We start from the raw sequence: 25840 nt of genomic DNA on the forward strand, positions 1-25840 counted from the left end.
GGCCCCCCGGCACTGCTGCGAACCGCCTTAAGGGAGAAAGGGGGTGGTGCGTGCCGGGCGAGGGAGAGGGGGAGGGGCCTGGAGAGGCGCACGCGCGGGGGGAGGCCCCCTACGGGCCAAACCGAGCATGCGCGAAAGGCCTTTTCCGGGCGATGTCGCCTTGCGCACGCGCACTGGCAGTGCCGCTGTCGCCCCCCCGCGGCCATGGAGCTGGGGGCTGCGCGGCGCGCGGTGCTCGCGGCCGTGCGGGGCACGCGCGCGGCCGACCTGCCCCGCCTGCTGCACTGGATGCGCCACTCCCGTAAGCGCCGCGGCCCGCGGGGCGCCCGGCGGTTGCCGGGGCGGGGGCGGGCGGAGCGCCCCAGGGCGGGGGGCGCCGTGCCCGGGGCGGGGCGCCGCTCCCCGCGCAAGCGTCTGGGCCTGCCGGGACGCGAGACGCTCGGGGCACCGGCAGGCACCGGCCGGGCCGCGGCGCTCGAGGAGGCCGGAGCGGCGCCCGCCCGGCCCCTCCCGGCCTGCGGCGCTGCTGCCCCCGCGGCCAGGCCGCGGCCGCACCCTCCGCTGTGTGCCGAGCGGTGCCCGGGGCCGTGCCAGGGGCCGGCGGCGCTGCGGGGCGGGCCCGGCGTGACCCCCGAGCCCCGCGGCGTTACGGGCCGTGCGGAGCCACCCTGCCTCTGCCGCGCCTACAGGGCTTGGCTTGTTCCGCTCCACACGTGTTCACAGCAGCCTTTCCCAAGCTTGGAAGTAGCGATTTGAGCTCATTTACAAACACTGCTTTCCTCATTTGATGTCATCGGAAATTAACACAGCTTTCTGATAGCTTTCTTGTTTGTGCCTTGATATAATTTCATCAACGTGCTGCAATCAAGCATCTTGTGGCAGATGAAGAAGGGAAATGTGGGTCAGTGCACAAGCTGTTAATTTGCTGCTGAACCAAAGAATGACACGGAAAACCTCAGTATAGGCAGCGCACTAAAGCTATAGGCACAAAGCGCTGTGCTGAATAAACTGACTAAATGCTGCTTAGTCCCAGAGTATAGGTGCATTTTGCCGTTGCAGATAGGAATATCAAAGGCCCCTCTGGTCCTTTGATCCAGTCTCAAGCATCCAGTATGTGTGTGTCCTGTTTATTAATTATTGTCTGCTGGGACAGCTAACCCTGACGATCATGCGTTGGAGATATTCATATGATACATTACTTCCCCAAGTCATGCCCTGCAATGCTAGGGTTATGCTTCCTGTTCAGGTCTTTCTCCCTCACTTCCACTTTAGGGGAGAAACACCTTCATAGGCAAATGGACAAGCACTGTGCTACAAAGGCCAGCTATGACACCAAGTAGTTGTCCAGGTACTTGGAACTGCAAACTCACTGTTGCCTTGTGATTTGCGGCTCCCACGGCCACTCACGTGGAGAGGCAGGAGAGATCCTTCTCGAGGGGAGTGGGCCCTCTGCTGGATTTACAGGAAGGGAATCAACTGGGAAAAGCGTTTACCATCCATGATGGGCACACAGCCCTCCCACCCTAAGGGGTTCTTTCCTAGCAGAGACATTGCCAGATGTTTCAGTGCATCTGTGAGTCAGCCCTCATGACTAGAGCAGAGATGAGACTCCCTAAGACCTGAAGGCTTAATTTTGATGGAAGTAGTTAGTGTTAATTGTAAATAAACATTATTTTCTGTGTGTATGGATGTGCACACACGTATGTATATCTATACGTATGTGTATGTCTATGTTTATAGACACAGTGCTAGAGCAATCTGCTGTAAGCAGTACTTCATCCCTTCATCTTTGAGTCCTTGTCTGAATGCAATAGCATGCTCTGCTTGCTGAACAGTGCTTGGTTTACTGTAAATAATGTTGTTAGAGATTTAATATGTTCCAATATAAAAAAATCTCATGGGATTTCATATGCAGTTGTTCATATTGCTTCTTCACTTAAAAAATCATCACAGCTCCTATAAACTATTATTAGTTTGGGTGATGTGCACATATGGCTTTCTCAGCTTCCTGACTCCTTTACAAATACAGTAAAGCACATGTGAACTTACTAGCAAAACTTGAAAATGCTGAACTGTTTCAGGTAGGAATCTAGTACTTATTATTTTCTCTGCTTTGATTCTATTATGGTGCACTTTTAGCCAGTGGCATAGTTTATGTAGTTTATGTAAACTTTCCAAAATCCTTTGTCAATGAATACATTTCAAAATTTTTTTTATGCTGTAGCTTCCAAAATTTATCATAGTTTCTATGAAAGATAATGTGCTATGGTTTCTAGCATTTATTAGATCATGATCTCTTAAATGTTTTTTTCTGAATTTTAGTGATCTAGATCTGTACCTAGGTCTTTCAGTGAAAGGAAACATATTTTTGCTTCATATTTACTCTTCATAATTAAGATACAAGCTAAAGTGTAGATCAGCTTCCAAATTCTGAACTACTTTGTGAGTGATACATCTTGTGTCCTTCTATTCTTTCTTACATTGTTTGCATCAATAGTGATAGCTGCTGCTTCACTATGCACATCATCTTTAACTAACATAATTAGCTTTGCAGTTGTCATTCAATGGCTTTTCAACTCATATTCTGCAGATCAGAGTGGACAGGATATATAGGGCAATCAGAATCAAGCAGCTGAACTAATTATAATTTCATCTCTGTAGTGTCCTTGACAGGCCATCTTAAAAATCTTTTTTGCTTTAAGATCCTTTGTTTACAGGCTTGTGCTCTAATTATATTTTATACTAATTTTGTCTTTCAGAAAAAAAAGTTCACTGTTAATATCCTGGCTGGATGCTATTAATTAATATTCTGAGAAATCAAGTTACATTTTAGGCATTTGCATCTTTGGCATTTGCTTACACTGTGTGATAGTATTTTGTGAAGTGCTGATGCAGTATAAAATTATAGGTAACTCTGTTTGTTCCCAGGTGTGTCATTTGGGACATGTGACTTAGACTAATTTTATTTCCCAGATTGCCACATTTGCAGAGAAATTTAGAGTCTATAGAATTTGGCCTCAGGCTACTGCTTGTAGACGTTACCAGTTGGTGAACCTATTGATTATGATGTTTTAAGGAAAAGTATTAATGTTTGCCCAATTCTTGTGCTCTCTTGAGGTGCTGCAGTCTCCCTCTCTAACACAGATTTATGTTTACATATAGGTATGTGGTAGGGGAAAGGGAATTAGAAAGCTTTATGCCAATCTATAAGAACTTTTCATCATTAAACAATTAGGATCTGTTTCATTGCCTCTTTGGGGCATGAACCTGTTCCTGTTTGTCCAGTCTGCTTTGTCTGAATGGTTGTGTTTATTTCCAGTTTTCTATTTTGTCACCCTGATGAGTACAGGACTGGAGTACAAGAGAAATATCTCTCCCTTACTGCTTTTGTTTGCTTACAGCATTGAACAGTAAGTGAGCAGAGGCATTGTCCTACAGGTCACATTCCTTCAGCCTTTCTGCAGTTTTCTCAGAGATGCAAATATTTCAGGTGACCTTCCCAACACAACACTCTTGATGATGCTTCTTTTTGTATTGTTTCTCTGACCTGCTTCTTTGGCTGCATCCTTGACAGTAACTTTTACTGTGTTTTTCTGAGGGGGTGTTTTCCCCCCCCCCTCAGAATTGTTGCATTTGAATAATTATACTCCCCATTATAATGCCTAGATAGTGCTGTGATAATTAATACTGGTTGGATAGTGAGGAGCTGGTAGGGGTTTCTGCTGCTGTACCCTGAATACAGCTAGGGAATATGGTGTTCTCTCTGTGCAGAGGGAAAACTTGTTTCATGGGAGATGTTAAAATGTTACCAGGTCTCTGTGCCACACAAAAATAAAAGCCTAGTCTTTGGCAATACAGATGTAGGAAAGAAACAAACCTCTGATGAACAAAAAAAAAAAAAAGTTGTAGGGATGGGGAGATAATATTCTGAATGGAAACTAGGACAGGATAAACGTAAACAAAAATGGTATCTCCACAGACAAATAGTTTTCCTGTGGTAAAAGGGTTCCCCCCCTTCCTCTACTGCATCCTATTCCTGTTTCTGTCAAAATGTTGATCTTATAGTTTTACCTCTAACTGAGGAGGACTGAGCATGATTCCAGTGTTAGCTGTAGTCAGGCTTTTTTTCCTCCCTCACACCTGTCTCTCAATTAAAGTGTACATGCATCTTCAGAGTTAAGCTCTCTATAAAGTGGTTGCCCTTTAGGATTAGTGTTGTTGCAAAGACAGACTTATTTATCACTTTTACTTGATTAGTGTTCCTCATAATAGAGATGCTCCAGTCTCTTAATCATCTTCGTAGTGCTTTAACTTGGTTACTGTTTTCTGACTTGCACACTGAATGCATGGAATGTTATTGAGAAATTTTTCCATGGAAGAGACAAATTCTTTAATAATAAAGAGAGTTATCTTATCTAAAGTAAAGACTCTTACATATTTTGAACAGAGAGAATGTTGAACACGTTCTCATTCCAATGATTTCTGACAAACTTTCCTTAGTAATTACAGGAATGTAATTTTATGCAAGATTCTATTAGTTTTTTTCTTTGTATGAATACAAAATAAAATAACCAGTCATGCTGCTTTTTTTTCTTTTTTTTTTCCCCCTCTTTTGGGGTATTGCGAATTTTAGAAATTCCAAATCTTTATATGTGATAGAAGAAGACTGTTTTAAAGCAGCTGCTTAGCAACATTGCTTTGCTGTTTCACAATCAGCCAGCTCTTCCCACACACTGCAGTGAAATGTACGTCATTTCACGGTGACTTGTATTCCAGCTTTTCTTTTGACTTAGTATTAGATCTCAAATCAAATTAAATAATAAGTGTTGGAAAGAAGAACAGGAATCTTTGGTGTCTTAACTTTCTTATAATAGGATGATTAATGCCTTAATATCCTTCTGCAATAACCATGTTCCAGAAGTTCTGGCTAAGAAAACCTGGGTGAAGCCCAAGAGCTAACTCAAACCACTTGGGGAAGCCCCGCTGAAGATCCCCCTCAGTAAGGTCCCAGCATTTGATGTATAGCTTCTGTAAGAATTTGTGCATAGTCATATTCCCACTGTCATATTTGCACCTCCACTGCCCAAACTTTTAAGAATCTTCAGTATCAGAAGAGGTTGCATTTGGTACAAATGGGTGCTGGAGGAGAAAACCAGTGAAAGCAGAATTGATTAAGCTGTCTGTATACATGAACTGAGAAAAGGAAATCAGAGAAAGTAAATACAGGAATACAAATTTCAATTTTGAGACTGAAGTCACCAAACCTTTCTGTTTATTGGCAACTACTGAACGCCTTTGCTGTACTTAGCACCTTAATGCAGATTACAAAGCCTGTCTGTTACAAAGCTAATGTCAGTGAAGCACAGATAAGGTGATAAGATCCTTTATGCTTTTTGTGTTCTGTTGTGGGATGTAAAATAGGTTAAGAAATATTTTTTCAGCAGGACTAAAACTGACTGTTCTAATACTAAATTTTGACTTTTTTTTTAGTCATGTAACAGTGTAATAAAATAATCTTACAAACTTTTTCCAATCTGTGCATTTCATTAGAAACTTTTAAATATCAAGCCAAGATTTTAAAGTGATGTACTGGTCTAAATTCCTGATTATTCATACAGTACTCAAAATATTCAATATCAAAAGTATTACTCAAAATAATAATTGAATAATAAATCATTGCAAATCTAAGTTAAGGAGAAACAACATATAATTAAGTACAAATCATGTTTTTTCTTGTGGATTTACTTGTACTGGGAGCAAACCAGTACAGCAACCAAGAGTCTGGCATACAATTTAGTCTTGTGACTTGAAATTTGAGGGCAGTCAGTGCTTTAGATTCAGGCTTTTAACAGGCAGTGAAGGAGAACTATCTGACAAAATTAACCTAACCGGACTATGGAGGATGTGCTGCTTTAGTAGTGTTCTGCATACAGAGAAGAAACTTCTCATCATACTTTTAGGAACACACCAAGTTTGTACTGCATTTTCAGTTATGTACTTTATTATCTAGGCATTAGCACATTCTCAGACCTGCTAGGTAAAGTTATCAAATGATATTTTCACAAAAGAAGAGGAAAGAGTATAAGAAAAAACTTGACTCTTTTAATGATTCCTTACTATTGTCACTGCAAGTGAAACTGAAGTGGAATGAGTATATTTAAAAAGAGTGAAAACTTGAGGTTCTGCAATGTGAGAAGTAGAGTACTTATTTTTTTGTGTGTGTGCCTGTGAAAAAACAATTTAGTACAGGCCTTCATATCCAAATTGGTAGAAGTGATTTATCCAAGTAAAATATCCTTTCAGAAGAGATAAAAATAACATTGTGTTGTCACATTATTCCACTATTCTGTTTGATAAAGTAAAATGGGATGTTACCTGTGAATCATCAACTGTGAAAATAGGCATTAATTTGCTTTGTTGTGACAAATTATTCTGATGTGAGAGAGGTCTCGAGAATACCAAGTACTTGTAAGTTGTTAGTCACTGAAACTTAGTAGCAGTGGGAAAACTATTGATCATAAAGTAGGTATGTGACTTACCTTGTTTAAAATTTAACTTTAAAGCTTCTTTCAATTAATCATGTAAAAGACTCAGAGAACTAATGAAATAAGTTCTGGTTATATTTCTATTCAAAAATCCAATTACTTTCTACCAATAGCTGAGTATGCTTAGGGTTAGAAATAATATTTAGAGTTCCTGAAGTACTTGGTATACTGAGGTCACATTTTGCTTCTCAAACTGTTTAGCCAAAAAAGGCGATAGTAAAGCTTTAGAGATGTGGTACTTCCTCCCTGACTTGTTCAGTATTATTAAAACACACTGAATTATTAAATTAAACTTGTATTAAGTTACACGGGTGTTAATATTTGCTTTTTACTTCAGTGAGTCCGACTATATATCTAGAAGACCATAAGGTGCTTGCTGTTATGGTTGCCTTTGCTAAATCCTCTTCTTTCCATATGACATGTAATCTTCTGTTGTCATTTGGAAATTGTACTCGTGTTTGGTCATGTATTTTGCAGTGCCAGGATGTTCAGATGTTGATATAGCGGTGCTGTATCTGGTGTAAGGCTTTGTGATATTCTCTTAGCTTGTGTAGAAAGGCTGAGTAGGACCAGGGTGTTAATGAGGCTTTTTGCAATGTGCTAATTAAATTTTATAAATGCATGTTGAATAGATCCAGTGGAACCAGTTTTTGAAGTAAAATACAAACACTGTGCACTCAGACTTCCTCCATAAACAAATGATTGTGATTCATCCTGTAGTGTTTCATGAACTGCACGTTTCCTGCTTAGTTGTCTGTTCAATGAGCATTGGTTGGCTTGCAGAATCTCCATTTCATATATATAACAGGCATTAAAATGGTATCAAAAATAGTTTTCTATTTTTATTTCTTCTTTGAAGATTCTTTGTAAGGGGATGCTGAGATTCTCAAGAGTGAACAGTTTGTTAAGCACAGGGGTGGAGTTGATAAAACTGTAGCAGCAGAGGCAGAGATGTGTATTTTCATATTTGGCACCCGTGTTTCCTACTTGATGGCAATCTACAAATATTTACATACTGCAAAAGTAAATGAGTTATTGTGGTAGCTGTTGCTATTTCTTGCTGTGACAGGAACGAGGCAACTGCCTCAGAGTTCACTCACAGACTCTACACGCATATGCAGCTTCTGCTGCAGCTGCCATTTTGTCATCTCAGGAGTGTGTTCAGACCTCCTTCTCCTTTTTTGTTCCTACATGTTACACTTTACGGTATTAACTGAAAGTTGGAAAGGAGCATTTCCATTTGTCAGTTGTTTTTCAGTGTCAGTGTTTCAACAGTGTTTTGAGCTGCATATGTGTTGTAAGATTTTCCCTAGGACCTGTGTCATACAGAACATACAAGAACTTGTGTATGTCATACTTTGTTTCATAGGAAGAGCTCAGAGGGCCCCATGTACGATGGTCAGTGTTGTGACAGGTATTGCATAAACCAAAGTCAAGGCAGGGAAGGAGTATTCTGGATTTGAGGAAGATGAATGTGCTACCTGTCTCCCACTGAAGGTATCCACTTCTCTACTGTAGAGCTGGGACACTGAATAGTCTGGAGATCTGTCTACCACTAATGTTGACCAGGAAAGGTCACATAGACCATGAGGGAGCAGATCCTATTGAGGCACCAGCTCTGGGAGGAAGAGAGCTGAAGTTCTGCATTCATCCAGTGTGATATGGCAGGCCTGGTGGTCTAGGAACACTTTCTGCATTTCATTAAACCCTATATATGAATTTGATACTCTTAACAGGCAGTATAACAGCTGGATGAGCTCTCTTGCATAGTAATAGTATTGTTTTAAAGCAAGCACCAGATGTAGGGGCTTATTGCCCACAGGCACTGATCTGTACAGCTGCTAATATCAGCTTTCTACTCTCTTGTTCTGTCTGTAGCACGATTTTTCCTCTTGCTTCCTCAGACGTTATCCACCTCAGCAAACTGGCGCCTCTGCACTCTGAGGGTGTCTTGTGGTGCTGATGGTCCCAGTTAAGCTACAGTTAGATTTGCTGCCTTCCCTTCCCAGGATATCTGGGTTTATTTTCTGTGCTTTGTCATATCCATAGAAATCTTCCCTGAGCTGATCAGAAAAATCACTCACTGCTTCTGGGATGTTCATAACAAAACTGTAAGTTGTTGGATGACCATGAGTTTAACAGGATGGGTGCTCATTAGAGGTTTCATAGTAAAATGCTGACAAGTTGGAGATGTTGCATTGCACCTGTTGTGTCTCTATCCCTTTCTCAGTGCAAAGTCTGCATCTGTGTAGGAGGTCAGATTCTGGAGAACTTAGCTGTGAGTGCTTTGGAACAGTGAATTGTCTTCCTGTCATATAACAACTGCCAATGGTAATGGCCCATCAGGGCCTTGGAGCATTACTGCTGTATATTACACAAAATATAAACCAAATATATCTTAAGGGAATACAGTTAATTTAAAGTTTCTGGTGCTTGTTATGGGGGAGTTCATTTTGGGACATGTTGAAAAAAACATTTACATTTGCACTCTTAAGAAAGTGTCTTGCACCAATGAATGAGGGTTTCTTTAATCATATTGTTCTCACTCCAGTGCTTAAGCAAAAAGCATTTCAGAAGCATTTCATAGTTAAAAGCTTGGCTGGTCTCTCTCTCCTATACTAGCCTTAAAATTTCTCACTGTTTTTAGCATTTCCTGATACACAGGAAAGGTGAAGTATATTAGTACAGAGAAACTTGTAGCATGTTCTATAGATTTATTTTGAACCTGCTTGCCATCAAACATTTCTGTACTAGTGTTCCCACCTGGAACAGCAATGCTAGCAAACATTATCTTTTTTTAAAACACCTGTAAAAGTTGTCAGATTTTCTTTTTGTGAGTAATGGAGGTGTATGTAAAAAGCACATTCACTGCCCAACATGGTGGCAGTCTAAACAGAACAAGAAACAAACCAGAAGGAGTGGGAAAGAGAGAACATATATGTCTGTTCTTAGACAAGAATTAATAGATGGGTTTGGTATATTTTTTCAGGATTAGATTTGTGATTGCTTTTTGTTGTTGTTTTTTGTTTCTTTTACAGGTATGTAGTTTTGACCTGAGATGTGCCTTAGTTTAGAACCAATCCAGCATCCTCAGAGCAGTGAGATGTCCAGACAAAAAGAAATTTTATCTAGTCCTTCTTTTGAGGAAAACATAACAGAAAAGGAACAGCGTAAGGTGTACAGCAGATCTCGTGCTGACTGCCAGTTAGGAACATCATACTCTTAACATTAAAACTGGGGTGTGTAAGCAGGATATTGACTGCAAGATGTGAAAAGTCTGGTTCTTGCAAATAAACCTTTAGCTGGAGTGTCTGGTTCTCAATACTGCAGGTCATAAAGGATGAGAGAGTCCAGAAGATCCAAAGGGAAGTGTTGAGAATGATCACACTCCTAGAAAAAAAATGCAGGAAAGGTCTGGATAGGTGAATATTGTTTCTTCTTAGAAAAGAAGACTGATATGACACATGATAAGTCTTCAGAGAAGTAAATAGTTGCTGTATAATGGAGAGGAACAAACTTTTCTTTTTTCGTTGCTAGTAGTGCAGAGAGTCCTGGGTTTAAATAGTGGCAGAGGAAATCTAGATCAGTAATTAAGAAAAGTATTCCTTTCTAATAGTAAGGGTAGTCAAGCACTATAATAGATTGCTAAGGGTGGTTGTGGAGTCTCCAGCATTAACAATCAATGGTTTGGAGAAGTAGTGACACTTATTATTGATTCAACCTTGGAGGAAGAAAGGATTAGTGAGTTCACAAGGTTTCCTTCTCGATCTTTTTTCTAGATGTCTTAAAAAAATTGTGTTGAAGTAATGCAGGGACATCCTAGAAAAACAGCAAAAATTTACAATGTGGCTTTGGAAAAATGTAGTGGTTTACATCCATTCCTATATTCTTTCCCATTTGAAATATTTTGATAGTTTAAGTCATGTAGAATGTATTGTGAGTTGAACTTTGAACTTGCATTTTCTCTGATTTTTTTAAGTACTTTATTAGAAAGATGGTATGTATAAAAAGAAACTTGCATATTAAAAAAAAAAAGCCTGCATTTGGGCAACTATGAGTTTTATAATTTCTCCAATAGTTCAAAAACATCTTTGATGTTTTTATATCTTAAGCTGAAACAGTATCACTTTGGTGGCAGCCCAGACCATCATATGTAAGTTATGAGTTTATAAATATGAAAATAATTTGAGATTTCAGAAAAGCACTACATTTATTTTAAGTGGCAAAGTTATTACAATCCAAAAATCTCATTGGCTGGAAAAGCTAACAAAGGCTGAAAAATGCATTTGAATAAAAAACCTTATCCATCTGGTGTTGTTTATGTCTTGCAACTGTATTGTACTGGTCATCACTTAGTCCACATGATCTACATATGATTGTGCAGCTGGTTTTGTTTGTCTTGATTTATAGATGACTTTGATGAGCTTGTGGTGAGTAACAATGATGTTGTGCTCAAAAATATTGCTGAAGATTTGCGGAATCGTTTACCCATCGAGGCAATGTTCACTTCGGAACATCAAGCTGTTCAGAAAGTAAGCTCATTGTTACGGTCTGCTTTTGCTGAACCACGTAATTTATTCTGATTTCATTTTTAGTAGTTGTTCTTAATAGAGAATGAGCACTGGATTGAGGTATAGGAAATCTCAGTTTGGTTCTCAGGTCTGTTTCTGCATGTTTGCCTGACTCCAAGAAAGTTGCTTCATAGCTCTTAATACTTTGATTATAAGTTATTTGACATAGCTTTCATTCTGTGTGGTATGGCACCTGTCACAGTGATTCTCTAATGCTAACTCCATAATAATCTCTAATAGCACCCTTAAAGAAAACAGAAATGCAGGGCCAGTGTTTCACTGTTGCCATAATGTGGGCAGCCCAGGATGATTTCCAGCTCTTTTCAGATTCTGATGGCTCAGAAAGAGGTGGGCTGTGAGTTCTGTGGGAGAGGAGAGCACCTTTTCTACTTGAGCTGTCAGTATACAAGGAAAGTTAGTGCATTCCCCGGAAAAGTGATGTGTAGCTTTTCAGTGGAAAAAGTGGATTGACCACACACAGCAAGCCTGGAAAATGGAGGAAAGAGGAGTAGGAGGATGAAGATTATACCCCTTGAAGTGATGAGAAGGCAAGCATCCCAACTGGTATACTTTTGATTGAAAGTGACACCCATGTTAATCAGGGACATTTCTAGATTGAGGCATAAGGCACAACGATGAGAATAGTCAGTTGAGGCTGAGAAGCAAAGTTGCCCTTTTTCCTAAATTTAAGTTACGTTCTCCTCATTAAAGAGGAGAGAAAAAGCTTCCTTTACCCTGTACCTCCTCTGTAGCCAACTAAGCACTAGGGAGACGAACTCACGTCAGGTCCCCTACCCAGCTATCGAAACCAGCTTGCTTTCCTCTGTTGACTTCCACTTACTGGTTATTTCAGTGGAATTTGATGATCCAGTTTACAGGCAGGATTTGTTTAATTTTGATTTGTAACTTCTGCATAGGGAAAAACATGGATCTCGGGGATTTTGGGAAGGGTAGGATGGTGGGGCAGTTAACCGTGTGACAGTGTAAGTGAAACTAAGAGACTTGGTTATACCTTTCTATGATTTGTGTTCCTCTTCTCAGATACACCAGCATCCACTGCCCATGATTCATGTTGATGCATTCCTTTATGATGATGATGTTGTTGATTCATTGTGTGAGGAAGGGAAAATGAGTAGGAGCTACTGCACAGAGTGTGGCTCATACAAAACTGCATCTTTAGGTAAGTGCTCTTTTGGGAACACGAGAAACAAGTTCAGTTTAACTAAACTGGTTTGTGCAGTGACTCAGCTGGACAACACAACATCTGGCTGATGGAGGGCTTTGTGCAGACCGGTGCAGTACAGAGGCCAGCATTATTTCCCATAACCAGTGCAAGGAGACTCCTGCAAACGTAAGTGGAATTAATTTGCAGTATGTGAGTGATGCTAGTTGCCCACAAAAACTGGACATGTAAGAGGCAGGGCTATGTACCACTGGAAAGGAAGACACGAGAGGAAGACAATACTGTAGGAGTCCATGCAGTAACCTTGGCCTCGCCTCACATGCTGAAAAACAGTAGAAAGCACCATCTGTCTTAAAGCTTGTGTGTGGTGTGGTACAGATCAGTGCTGTTGCCAGTATAGCCCAGGCATTGAAGGAATGGTTTATATGAAGAACCTTCTGTTCCTTAAAACCTTGGAGTTGAAATTTAAAGCTATTAGTATGCTCATAAAAATTTTTGCATGAATTATGTTAGGCCTTAGGTACCATGTTTCCTTTTTCAGTTAAACAGTTCCAAGTTACTTTTTTGTATTCTTTAATATATATCACTTGCAGAAAAAGGTAATTCAGTTTCATGAAGGATTTCAAAATTCTCCATGTAAGGCAAGGAATCCCCAGACTTGGGACAGATTACTTGGCAGGCTACCTCTGATCTGCAAACCCTGGTGTTCCAGGGTCCCCAGCACTAGTTCAGACAGGAAACCATGCACGTTTTCAGTGATGATAACTCCTCAGGTTATTATTTCATTGGTTAATAACACAGTAGTTAGTACTGCCCACCCAACACCTTTGTTCTGTTCTTATTTCCCAGAGTTTATTTCGCATTCCTTTTCCCTCATGGAACTGAAGTTTCTTTATCAACATGTACTGCCTGACCTGACAGGAAAGGTAGTGGTTGACGTTGGCTCCAGGCTTGGTGCAGTGCTATTTGCGGTAACTTCCAGCACAGGAATTCATATTTTATTACTGTGACAAATATTTTCCCTCTTCTCTGACTGCCTACTCTTTTACTCCATCTTGGATGGGTCATTCTGAGAGGCACCTCTGATCTGACTCTCTGCGTAGTATAAGGTGCAATTTCAGTTCTTCCTGTGTTCCTCACAAGAGGGAATACAAATGATCTTGCTTATGGAGAGGAAAAGTCTGTTGTCCAACAGAATAGCATATTGCTGTCACACATGCTGCTCTTTTGCTAGTTCCTGCTGTCTCTTTCATAAGTAAGTTTGTCCTCTAATATCTTGACCATGCCTATATATAGATTCATTATGTTAAATTCCTTTATGAAGCTGACAAACTGTTAAATTGTACAAAGGAAGACTTTGATATGAACTTGTCTGCAAAAACATATTGTCCTGCTCTGTGTTTTAAAATGCACATAAAATACTTCATTGAGAAACTTGAGTGCAATTTTGATTGCTTTTGGCATGGCTGGTGCAACATATGGCCAACAGCAATGCAAAACACACATTACTATTTTCTTAAAAAACTCAGTGGCTGTTTAGGGCTCAGTCTTGGAAACACTTGAGCGTGTAATTCTACTCATCTGAATAATCTAATTTTGGGACTACTCAAATGAGGAAAGTTACTCCCATTTGTAAATATTTGCAGCATTGGGTCCTTAAATGGTAACACTTTTGCTAGGCTGAATTTGTTTTGAAGTACTTAAATGCTTGTATTGTTATAGTAGAAGATATTCTCAAATAAAGCGCTCTTTTAAAAAAAGAGTTCTCCTTTATAATACGTTCTTGCCATGGAGGAGGGGTGACTTCACCTTCGCAGGTTGCTTTTCTACTCTCTGAGTTGAGTGGTTTCAGAAAACATTAATAATTAAGTTGTAGTACATGGGTATCTCAGATACTCTGTATCTTCAGCATTGTTTGCTTGTCTTTGCCATTGTTGGCAAAGTGTAATTATTATGTTCGGTGGAGACAGTGGCACTTACTGCAGAGTCTTCTTTAGGGCCCTGTATGCTCAAGTATTTGTACTTTTCTTTCCCTAACATCTCCAACAACTTTCCAAAATCTCAGTCCAAAACCGAAGCTATTTTGGGGGGCTTATTATTAAGGCATAATTTAGCTTTTTTTTCCCCCATATGTACCTCTATGAAGCATCTGAAAATGTTAGTAATACAATAACTTAGAGGTGCTGACAAACACTTTGGATCAAAATACCCCATGTACATTGTACTCTATTTTCACTCATTTTGACTATATGTTATGTCTCATGTTTTTGTTTTCTTTTTTTTGTGCTATTTTCTTCTTCCATTCTCCCAAGAAACAAAATTATGCATTCTTTTCCTTTTGCACTATTTTTATAACTTGTTTTGTACAGCTTTTTTCCTTCTTAGATTATTTTCCAACTGTTTTGCAATTAAAGTGAAGTTGGAACTTGCCTCTTCTTTTTATTATTTTGATGTGTCATTTTGGATCTCTTACTAAAATTTAAGAGATGTAAGTGGGAATTGCCAAATCAGGGGCTTAGCTCTGAAAAATACATTGTGTCCACTGAAAGACATTTCTCAACTTCCTGTTTTAAAATGTTTTTTTAATCTTAACTTGTGTTTTATTCTTTTCTTTTTAATTGAAAATTTTGAACTTGTTTTAAAGGCATTGCAGTTACTAAATTTCCTTTTCCTAATGTAGGGTTATCTTTATAGCTCAGCATCCCAGCTGTATGGAGTAGAAATGAATGCAGACTTTTGCAAGTTGCAGGAACTTATGATTACAAAATATGAGTTCATTGACAGAATAAAGGTAAGTAAATATAATGTTTTAGTTTATGTACCTTTAATCACCATGTACTGGGTATTCTGTTTATGTGAATGGCTGGTAAATCAGCAATCTTAGAAGTTTCTGCCTTTGCTTGTTCTGGTCTGAAACAAAAGCTTTGCATTAGGGAAAAAAAATATCTCATAGCAGAAGAGGGAAATTATCAAAATATGATTCACTTAGCCTTTTTCCTGAATGGACTTACCCGTTGGCTCACATAAAACAGATATATCTGTTTCTCCCGGTGAAATCAATGACATTATTGCCACTCACTTCTGTGAAACTGAGTGTATGAAGAATTTCTGTTACTAATACACAACTAAACGTCTGTGATTTGCTGTTGTCAGCAGAAGGATGTTTGTAGGACTTAGAGCTATTGGTATTGCCTTTCATAGAATGTCAGTGTATATGTACCTTCCACAAACAAAATGTGTTTCAAACAATGTGATATCATTATGGGAACCATGTCCCTAGTCCCATTATGGGAATAACTACTAATATTTTAATGAGGAAAAAAATTCCTTTCTGGAGAATACCAGTTATTTTGTTACCAGCAAAAGTTGGTAAGTAGAATATGCTGGGTATAATACTGGCTTTAATCCAGTTTTGTATGCATGTGCTCTTGAAAGAATTCACACAAATTGCTGAGTATAGTAATTTCTTGGGAATCAAAGAATTTTAAACTAGAAATAAATAATAAATGTAAAATATTTAACACAGGGTAAGCAGTATCATTAGGTTGCTCAATTCAATCCCAGTTGCTGACAGTTGATCCAGAACCTTTGGCTTTTGCATATGTTTTGTGTTCATAACACCTTATTGTGATGAAACTGAAAGTACAGTTAGGAACTCTGTCAAGTTAATTCAGTGGAGCTGGAGACCTGTAAGTATACTTTTCATAACCTTATATGTTCTTCATTATAGGTTTTTTTGGTTTTCCTTCACACCTTGTAATTCTGCTGAAGTATTCATTTTGGAGCATAAAGATAAGAAGATAATATGTTTTCAAAGCAGTGCCTGAGGACTTAGCTATTTGAGTCTCATTAGACTAATTTGGTCATGTGACTCCTGTTATCACACTGCTTTGAACATTTCAATCTTAGATTTTTATTTCACCCCCAAATGAATCCTCTCCAGAGAGAATACCAGCTTGAAAAACAGTGAGAATCCCATTGCTGATAATAATTTATGACACAAATTTGAAAAACTTTTAGGAGACCCTTCTTAAATAGCAATTGTTGTTTTCAAGGTATTCTGAATTTTTATTAGACCGTGTTCTCAAAGGACAGCAAAGTGAAATGATATTTTTAGTGGCTAAATCTCTGAGTGAACCTTGGGTTTCATTGGTCAACACTTGGTTTGTTAAAGTACATAGAAGGTTGCTCAGCATCTTTTGCCATTTGAGCAAACATTTAAATACTGTGAGGAAAGTAAACAGTTCAACAGATCTCAGGAAACTTGAGACCTCAATTCAGAAATTGCCTGTAATTGTGAAAGGCTTGATGTGTATTCCATGGGGCAACAGGGTAGTTTTAAAATCAGTTGCTGGTTCCTCTGTTGTGCCAGCACACAGCCAAGCAGATCAGGGAACCTGTCCAGCTGAAAAAGAACCCAGCAGTACTGGGGTTTTGACTAGAGCAGTACCTGGTCTGGCTCATGGTGCAGCCACACATGCTTATGTGGTCCCACATTCCCCAACAGGAATGAGGATATGTTTGTGGAGAATGAGATGCTTAGGTGACTTTGGTCAGCTCAGTCGCCTACTCTGTAAATGCAGAGTAATTTTAAGTTAAGTATCATTCAAGTCAAGGAAACATCAACATAACGTTAACAGTTTCCCAGTAGTTTAAACATCTTTCTGAATTGTGGCTTAAAATATTAGAAATGCCATTAGTAGAGCATTAAGAAAATTTAGTGCTAATCATGACTTTTTGTGCTGCAAGAAGTCCACTGGTAGAACAGTTCACCACTCATTGTATAGATTAAAGGACTGCTGCTCAGGTGGGGGTTTTTATACAGAAATTCTGTGGGTTTGTTATTTTTTCCCTTTAAGGATAAGAGATTAAAGAGAGTTTGTTAGGAGGAGAAATACATAATTTACCCTCAGAACAAGTATTGATATATTGTTAAGTGGGCAAAACATTTTTCAACAGGTGTTCTGATAAAAATCTATACTAACATTCAGCTTTTCTCTCCAGTATCGGTAGGATTTGACAAAATGTGAAATGTTGAAGCCATCAGATTAGTGTATTCCCAGCCCAACCCAGTAATAGGTCACACAAGAAAGAAAATAAGTTGTTCAGATTTTCTGACAATTTTCAACATACAGGGATGCACTTTCAAACAAAATTTGTGGAATGCAATATTCAGATTGACTTTCTGCCTCTTATCACAGAATCACAGAATGGTTCAGGTTGGAAGGGACCACATTGGGTCATCTGGTCCAAATGCTTGCTTAAGCAGGGTCATCCCAGAGCACATGGCACAAGATTGCATCCAGATGGTTCTTGAATATCTCCCCTGGGGAGAGGGAGACTCCACAACCTCTCTGGGCAATCTGTTCCTGTGCTCAGTCACTCACACAGTAAAGAAGTTTTTCTTCACGTTCAGGTGGAACTTCCTGTACAACAGTTTCTAGCAGGTTGCCTCTTGTCCTATTGCTTGGCACCACCGGGAGGAGCCTGGCTCCATCCTCTTGACACCCTCCCTGCAGGTACTTACAGTCATTGATGAAGTCCCCTCTCAGTTGTCTCTTCTTGAGGCTGAACAGGCCCAACTCCCTCAGGCTTTCCTTGGAAGAGAGATGCTCCAGTCCCTTAATCATCTTTGTAGCCCTCCACTGGACCAGTTTCAGGAGCTCTTGTACTGTGGAGCCTGGAGTGGAACACACCACTCCAGATGTGGCCTCACCGGGGCTGAGTAGAGGGGCATGATCACCTCCCTCGACCTGCTGGCAATGCTCTTCCTGCTGCACCCCAGGATATCATTGACCTTCTTGGCCATATGACTCACTGCTGGCTCATGGACACCTTGCTGTCCACCAGGACCCCCACGTCCTTCTCTGCAGAGCTGCTTCCCAGCAGTTCAGCCTGTACTGGTGCCCAGGGTTATTCTTCCCCAGGTGCAGGACCCTGCATTTGCCTTTGCTGAATTTCAATCCGTTCCTCTCTGCCCATCTCTCCAACCTGTTGAGGTCCCTTCTGAAGGGCTGCACAGCCCTCTGGGGTATCAACCAATCCTCCAGCTTTGTGTCCTCAGTGAACTTGCTGAGGAGGCATCTGCCCCTCCATCCAAGTCACTGATGAATGAGCTAAGCAATACTGGGGCCAGTATTGAACCTTGGGGGACAACAGTACTGACAGGCCTCCAGCTAGACCCTGTGCCACTGATTACAACCCTGTGGGTTCTGCTGTTCAGACAGTTCTGAATTCACCTCACTGTCCACTCATCCAGTTCACAAACCCTGAGTTTGCCTATGAGGATGTTGTGACAGTGTCAAAATCTTTGCTGGAGTCGAGGTAGACAATATCCACTGCTCTCCACTCCAGGTAGTTGTTTCATCATAGAACTCAATCAGTTTGGTCAAGCATGGTTTACCTCCAGTGAATCCATGCTGATTACTACTTATCCCTTCAAAAGTTGTTCTGATTTATATTTCTCCTCAGATTGGGGATGCAGAATAATAGAATATCCTGAGTTGAAAGCGACCCACAAGGATGAGGGTCATCTAGTCAGATTGATATACTTCTTTGTCTTTAAGAGGAAGTCAAACACATCTTGTCAGAATGTTAATGAACATCTATATTTTCCTGTCTCACCTGTTTTGAAAAATGACATGATGTGCTAATATCCTTTTTGTTAGGTGAAGGTAGATGAAATCAAAACAGCTCCTCCTATGCTGACTGGAGAGGTAGTTGTTTAGTAAGGTAAAGCATTTGCTGTCGTCCAGTGACACTGAGCATCCTGACTTTCCAGCATTCCCAGTCCCAACATGTGTTGTGAGAATTCAGCTGTCAAGTCTGGGTCTGTAGTGTCTTTTCTAGCTATAATCTTTCAGTAATCCACTGACCCTGTGAGATGCCTTTTAATATCCTCAAAATAGCTTCAACTAGCTTAGCTCCTTTCCTGAAATTGGTAAACATTTCTCATAAAATATAGGCAAGTGAACTGTAACAGCCATCACATGGCACACAGAGTTCCAGACCAAAAATCAGATGTACTTTATTTCACTTTACATAATGGATTAAGTGTTTTAATTGGATAAATCTTTTTTTAAATTTTTTAAATTTTTTAAAGGTTATTCTGGTTATCTACTTCAGTTTCATCTACTGTAAGCCAGTGAAATGCCCGTTTTTGTGACTGGTTCAAAATGGTGGTAGCAGGTGCTGTGTTACACTGACAAGTTTCATGACTACATGAAGGCTGTATTTGTCTCTTAATTTATGCCTTGTGAAAATTTTCTCCTTCAGGTGGTTCATGCAGACATCTGTACTCAGGCTTCACTTCTTCAGAAGGCTGATGTTGTTGTAATGAATAATGTCTTTGAATATTTTCTTGACAGACAGGAACAGGTCAGGTAAGCTCTGTGTCCAGACAAGTTATCTATTTCTTTGGCAATGTGTGTGTAACCTTGTGAGTTATGGCAAACCTTAAGGTTGTGCTTTTTGAAGTCACATACATAAATTACATCAGGTAATTGTTTTAAACTGCCTACACTTAATTGTTACACTGCTAAGGTGTAATGGCAGTATGTATTGTTAAACTCACTAAACACTGCTGCTTTGTTTACCCAGACCTTGCCCTGAATTTCTGCACTGATCTGTTAAACAAGTATCTTGCTGCTAAAGGATCTGAAATTAGTGTATCAGCATAAAGCTTAATCTTCAGAAGAAGACAGGTCACTCGACTAGTAGATGTCAGAGCTTTAATATAGATGCACTGCAATGCATGGTTATTAATATTTCTAATATATCTTCATAAGCATGTGGTAGCAAACAAACACGTGGCTAAGGTTTTCTTTCAGGTACAAGACCCTCACAGAAAAGCTTTTGCTAATCCAACAGCATCAGTTTAAGATGTAAATAACTTGATCATCCAAAGTTACTGTTCCTTTAGAATGGGCAGTCAAAAAGGAGTACCTGGGTCTCCACTGTCCCAGCTAAGTCTTAGCTTTCAGCTAAGGCTTGTCCTACTGCCCTGGATACCACGTGGTAATATCAACAGAGTGGATGGGTGAAGGGCAGTGGTTGTTTCAAAATGTAAGGAGATACATTTCCAGACACATGACTGAGAATTCATTTGATTCTGTGGTAACTCGGAGATAGTGGTTTAGTGTTGCATTAGTAGTGTGAAGACAAAATACGTTTGAAGAGTGCTTGAAATTAAATTCTTTTTAGTCTGAATTGCTGTGCTGTTAGAAAGTATCTGACTTGCAAAATCAGAAAAAAAGGAATGCTGGGGGCTATATTTAAGTATTCTGATTACTAATGTCTTAAGAGAAGTACTTTGTCACGACTGCAAGGTATTTATGTAAAGAGCAGCTTGTCGTGAAGCTTAATAGAATACTGCACTTAGAGACTGGATTTTCTCCAAACCCAAAAGTTTAAAGGGGCCAAATGTCGATGTTTAATCCTAGTTCAAAATGGTGTTGACAATACCAAATGGCATACATGTATGTATTAGAGTTAAAAAGCTACTAAATCTGACATTGTAAGACCGTATATTCCCTGTGTTTTTAATAAGAAGCTTGATTTTGTTCATGCAAAGATATTTACTTAGATATTAATAGTGACTGATAAGCATGTATGGCAAGTCCTTAAGCTTAGTCTACCTCTACCCAATAAACTATGTTAGATTCATTTTATATCAAAGGTGGGAAGTTTTCCCCTAAAAATTGGTGACCTACTTTTAAATATTTTTCAGAGCTTGGGAATTTATTGCTTGTAATATAAGGAAAAGAGGGTCCTTATTAGTGACAGTTCCCAGTCTTCAAGAATCACTTTCAAAGCTCCAGGTAAGTTCCCTCAGCCAGTTTTAGCCGACATACTTTGTCATTTTCTATCAAAGTGGCAGTTCTTTAGTTGAGATTAGCTGCTTGCCAGTATTGCTGTAAGGAAGGATATTTAATTTTGTGCAGAGGTTAAAAAAGGTATAGGACTCTGGATTCTATGTCCAGGTTGACCACCAAGACATCTTCCTGTACTTTGATTGTCCTCACCTGTAAAATGAAAATCCCTGCCTATATCAATACACTGCATGAATCATTGTATTATCATGTGTTTTATTAAAAAAATACCTTAGCTGTGAGGTTAAACACTTGAACACTTCCAGAGATGGTGATTCTACCACTTCCCTGGGCAACCCCTTCCAATACTTAATCACCCTTTCAGTGAAGAAATTCTTCCTGACATTCAGCCTGAACCTCTCCTGGCACAGGTTGAGGACATTTCCTCTTGTCCTGTCACTGGTTGCCTGGTAGAAGAGACCAACCCCCACCTTGCTGCAACCTCCTTTCAGGTAGCAATAAGGTAAATCTTGAGCCTCTTTTTCTCCAGGCTAAAAACCTCACAGGACTTGTGCTCCAGACCCTTCACCAGCTCCACTGCCCTTCTCTGGACACAATCCAGCACCTCAATGTCTTTCTTGTAATTAAGGGCCCAGAACTGGTCACAGCATTCGAGGTGCAGCCTCACCAGTGCTCAGTACAGAGGGTCCTGCTGGCCACACTATTTTTGATACAGGCCAGGATGCCATTGGCCTTCCTGGCCACCTGGGCACACTGTCATCAGGGTTTTTTCAGGTATAGGGGTAGAACTTCAGAAATACAGATGTATTTAGAGACTTCTAGAGGCAAAACCTTGTCTCTGTTTAGTTCTGCATTTGCACATTGCCTTGAAATGTGACAAACTGAGAGAAAGGGACATATTAAAGAAGGACAATCCCTGAGGATACTCTATTTTTTAACCTGCTGTCAGCATAGAGAAGTACTCATAATATGGTAGTATGAGCTGTTGGAAGTACAGATTAGGGAGAGATGTGGTCTCCCAGCTAGCCAAGTGATTACCATCAGGGGTCTTGAATCGGTGACATCGGCTTTAAATTGTGGTTAGAAACAGACACGACAGTGCATCTTCCAAAGATGTTGAATGCCCTGTGCTACTGCTGTTCCCTGAGTAGTAACTGCTTCTGATGGACCAACCTCTGCTCTCTGTCCATTCTACCATCAGTCATTGGTAATGTGTGTGATGTGTAGACAAATTATGTGGCCTGGCTTTAGTTAGGAAACAAAACACTGACCATCCACGACAAGGTTATTTATAAAGGGACTCCTCACCACAGTAGTCAGCTTTAAAGAAATTGAATCAATTGTTGCCTGTATGCTGATGTGTGAAATAGATCCTCAGCCCCAGGAGCAGCAGTGGTGTCATTTGACCTTTTCTTGGAGCAAGCCATAGTCACGCAGCAGCTGAGAAGTCCTTTGTAGCCTTAATGCAATACTTCCTGTGTGTAAAACAAGAAAATACTTGTGATTCTTCCATGGTACTGTTAGCTGCTCCCTCAGCACTTCTATCAAAATGTTGTCCTCTGATCAGGACGTTTGAGGCTTATACAAATGCATATAGAGAGGCAGTTGTAATATGCTAGCAAAATATCTAGACTATTGACTGAGATAGTTTTTTAAAATTGTCTTTATTCTCACCTATATAAGTTAAAATGGCATTTCCAGAAATTAATTTATCATTGCTGCATAATCTGGAATGACTAATCTCTCATATTATGTCTTGCTTTCTTAATGTTGTACTGACCTTGAAACTCCCGCTGTTTCTCAACATGGTGTTAATTTAAGGATCTGTTTTCGTTGTTTCAGACAGATGTACAGCTCAGCCAATGGGTCGAAGAGATGCAGCTAAACTATGATGTGTATATGGAAAAGGATGTTGACAGAGAAGCACTTGAACAGATACATTTATACAAGATTCTGTAGTACCTGGAAAAATTTACTAGTATCCTTATAATATCATATATTTTGGGTCTAAAATGAATTTGGATTGATTTGTGTGAATAAATCAGATCAAAATTCATATTGTGATTAATCTGAGTCATACACGTGGTTTGTAATGAAAAAGAGTCTTTGGAAACAGGTTTTCTTATGAAGGCATTTATCTCAACAGAGTATTTTGACTTTTAACTAGGAGATATGCTCATGGTTTAATTTTTGCAGAAACGGTAGAAAGAATTTTTCATCACTAACATTGTGCACTGCCAGTGTTTGCTAAATATATCAAACCTAAAAATAGTGCATCGCTATTAATATGAATGATAAGAATGCATTTAGCATAATGTTACTTAAAAGCTGTAGTGCTGTTTCATTTTGGTATAGACCATTTATTATTATCAGTAATAATATTTACTGTCAGCAGTATTATCTTTAGTATTCCTCTTATGGAATTTGTAGGTTTTCTTTCCAGGGTCTACTTGGTAACCAGAGTGTCTACTGGCATCTGTTATGAGAGAAGCAAGTTCATCCATTTAGTTAGTTGTCCTTAAGGTGGGTATTAATATAAAATACTAAAAGACACCAAGGAGCCATTGAGAATTAATACGGCAAGTCTGGGACAATGGAACTCTTGCACCTTCTGCACTTCTGCTGGGAGTGGTAGGAAGTGTAATAAGGGGTTAAGAAGCTGAAAATTCTGAACAGGTGTCACGGCTTAGCAGAGGCTTGGTGATGGCGTAAAACATTGGAAATTCGTAACAGAGCCTCCTCAGAGAGAAAAGATCCACATACGCCCACCACATTTATATTTAGATTTTACGTTCTAAGGATGTGAAGCTTTTAGTCAGCTGAAGAATGTTTCGGGTTTTAGCAAACATTGACAATCCAAGTGCAAAAATATTAACTTCAGGGGTTTTGGACTAAGTGTATTGTGAATTTAGAAGCACTGTTAAAAAGTTTGCTGCACAACTTCTGTCTAGTGTAAATGGGAAAACATTAAATTGGATTTCAGTCTTCAAATTATTTACATGTCAGTGACCTTAATAATATATGCTGTAAGCAAAAAAGATCAGTGGCCTTTAGGCACTCACTGACATAGTAAGTAAATGGCACTGTAGATAGAATAGTGAGTGGTAAGAAGTCTTATTTTCATGGTCTGTTTGGAGTGGAAGAGGATGTTTTAACTTGAGTGATACTGAACCACTGCCCAAATACTATGTTGAATCTATACTTCATGCATTTAAAAACGAACAAAGATGGAAAGCTTTTCTTAAACTGTTTGTTTTATTAAAGTACAATAACTGAACTGTTGATTACTTAGTTGTCCATGAGACAAGTGCCTCTAGAAAGGAAACTTAGGAGAGGCTAACCAACAGAGTGGAGGTAACGCAAGGCTAATAGATCTAACAAGAAGAGAATAAAAATTGAGAAAAGAAATGTGTGTGCAAGGCAGAATGAGGAAATGAGCACTCTAGTAATCAGTACAGTGGAAGCTGTGACTGAATTGGAGTGTATAAATAGGCTGCTATAAAAGGAAGACTGAATGGGTCATAAAAAAACATTTCATAACCCTACAACCATGTGAGAAGAAAACGCCGTGTCGGAATGTTTTTTACTTTTTGCAGAGGTCCTGTGAGATCTCCCGAATCAATTGTCAGGACGTAGGGCTCATGATACTGGTTTTGATCTGTGCCCTGCACCTTGTTTTGGTAATACGGGAACTACAACTTTCATTGCAGTTGTTTCCCCTCTTCTTGCTGAGTCTTCAAATGCTTTTTTTGAGTGTTGATTTCAGATAAAAAAAATTTCAATAGACTGGAGCAGATCACCAGCATATTTAATGACATCTGTATCCTCTGACGCTGGAAATAGCATGCACACATCTGGAGCTCATATGCAACAGAGGGTGCAACAGGGAAGCTCCCCCTGTCTTTTTTAAACAGGAGAAACTCAAGAGGTGAGTTCAAGCTGCTGAAATGTTTGTTTTCCTCTCCTGCCCTTAATGGGTTCTTGATTAAAACCCTCACCTCAACATGTTCACAGAGAAGAGGTGGTGGTAATACAGTTTGGGTTTGTTAAACTCATGCTCAGAAATACAACTCCTCTGTCCTTTGAGAAGCCCCTTTCTAACTTGGCTTCACAGGGCCAGAGCTTTTAGAGCCATTCTTAAGGATGTTATGAGCTGCTTAACTCATCTACTGGAGAGCTAGAAACAACTAGTGTGTGAAAGAGGGTATTAATTGTCTCTTTTCCAGCTGGCCGCTTTTTGTCCTGTTATATATTCCCACACACAAGGGTAGCAAAGGTAAGGTATGATGATGTTTGCAAAACCTTGTGTGAAAGTGAGCAAATCGGTCCTCTCTGTGCACTCTCTGAAGGCCTCAGACATGAGCTGCAATCCTCCCGGGACTGTGTGCATTGCCTCAACTCAGGTTTTGCTTGTTCAGCTCGAGGAAGCTGCCAAGGGTATATCCAGCATGCCGAGTCCTTGTTCTTGGTTCTGCTACTTCCGAATTGCGTGGTATTTGGCAGATGATTGAACTTTTCTCTGCCTTGGTGTCTACAGTGAAAATAGAAATAACAAATCCAAAATCAAAGCAAGGCTGTGAATTAATAGATTATCAATTGCTTTGAGATTGTCATATAAAAAGTGCTAAACAGCTGAGTTGTTCTTTGTAAACTGACCTAATTTAAAAGACCTGAAAGGCAAAGAAAATAGAAGTACCTCTCTGAGATACT

At 39.7% G+C, this 25840-nt stretch overlaps 1 protein-coding gene across 1 annotated transcript; it reads left to right on the forward strand.

Annotated features, from left to right (window-relative positions):
- Window positions 1-54: 54 nt before the first annotated feature.
- Window positions 55-25840, forward strand: LOC127479392 (uncharacterized). Its single transcript, XM_051806293.1, has 8 exons — window positions 55-301; window positions 10956-11077; window positions 12158-12296; window positions 13149-13270; window positions 14980-15090; window positions 19575-19681; window positions 21028-21118; window positions 22973-25840. The coding sequence occupies exons 1-8, from the start codon at window positions 205-207 to the stop codon at window positions 23087-23089; spliced, it is 906 nt and encodes a 301-aa protein (XP_051662253.1). The 5' UTR covers window positions 55-204; the 3' UTR covers window positions 23090-25840.

Source organism: Manacus candei, unplaced genomic scaffold, assembly GCF_025592945.1.
Source record: "Manacus candei isolate 608988 ecotype Guabito, Panama unplaced genomic scaffold, ASM2559294v1 h1tg000067l, whole genome shotgun sequence".
In the NCBI taxonomy this organism is placed as follows: domain Eukaryota; kingdom Metazoa; phylum Chordata; class Aves; order Passeriformes; family Pipridae; genus Manacus; species Manacus candei.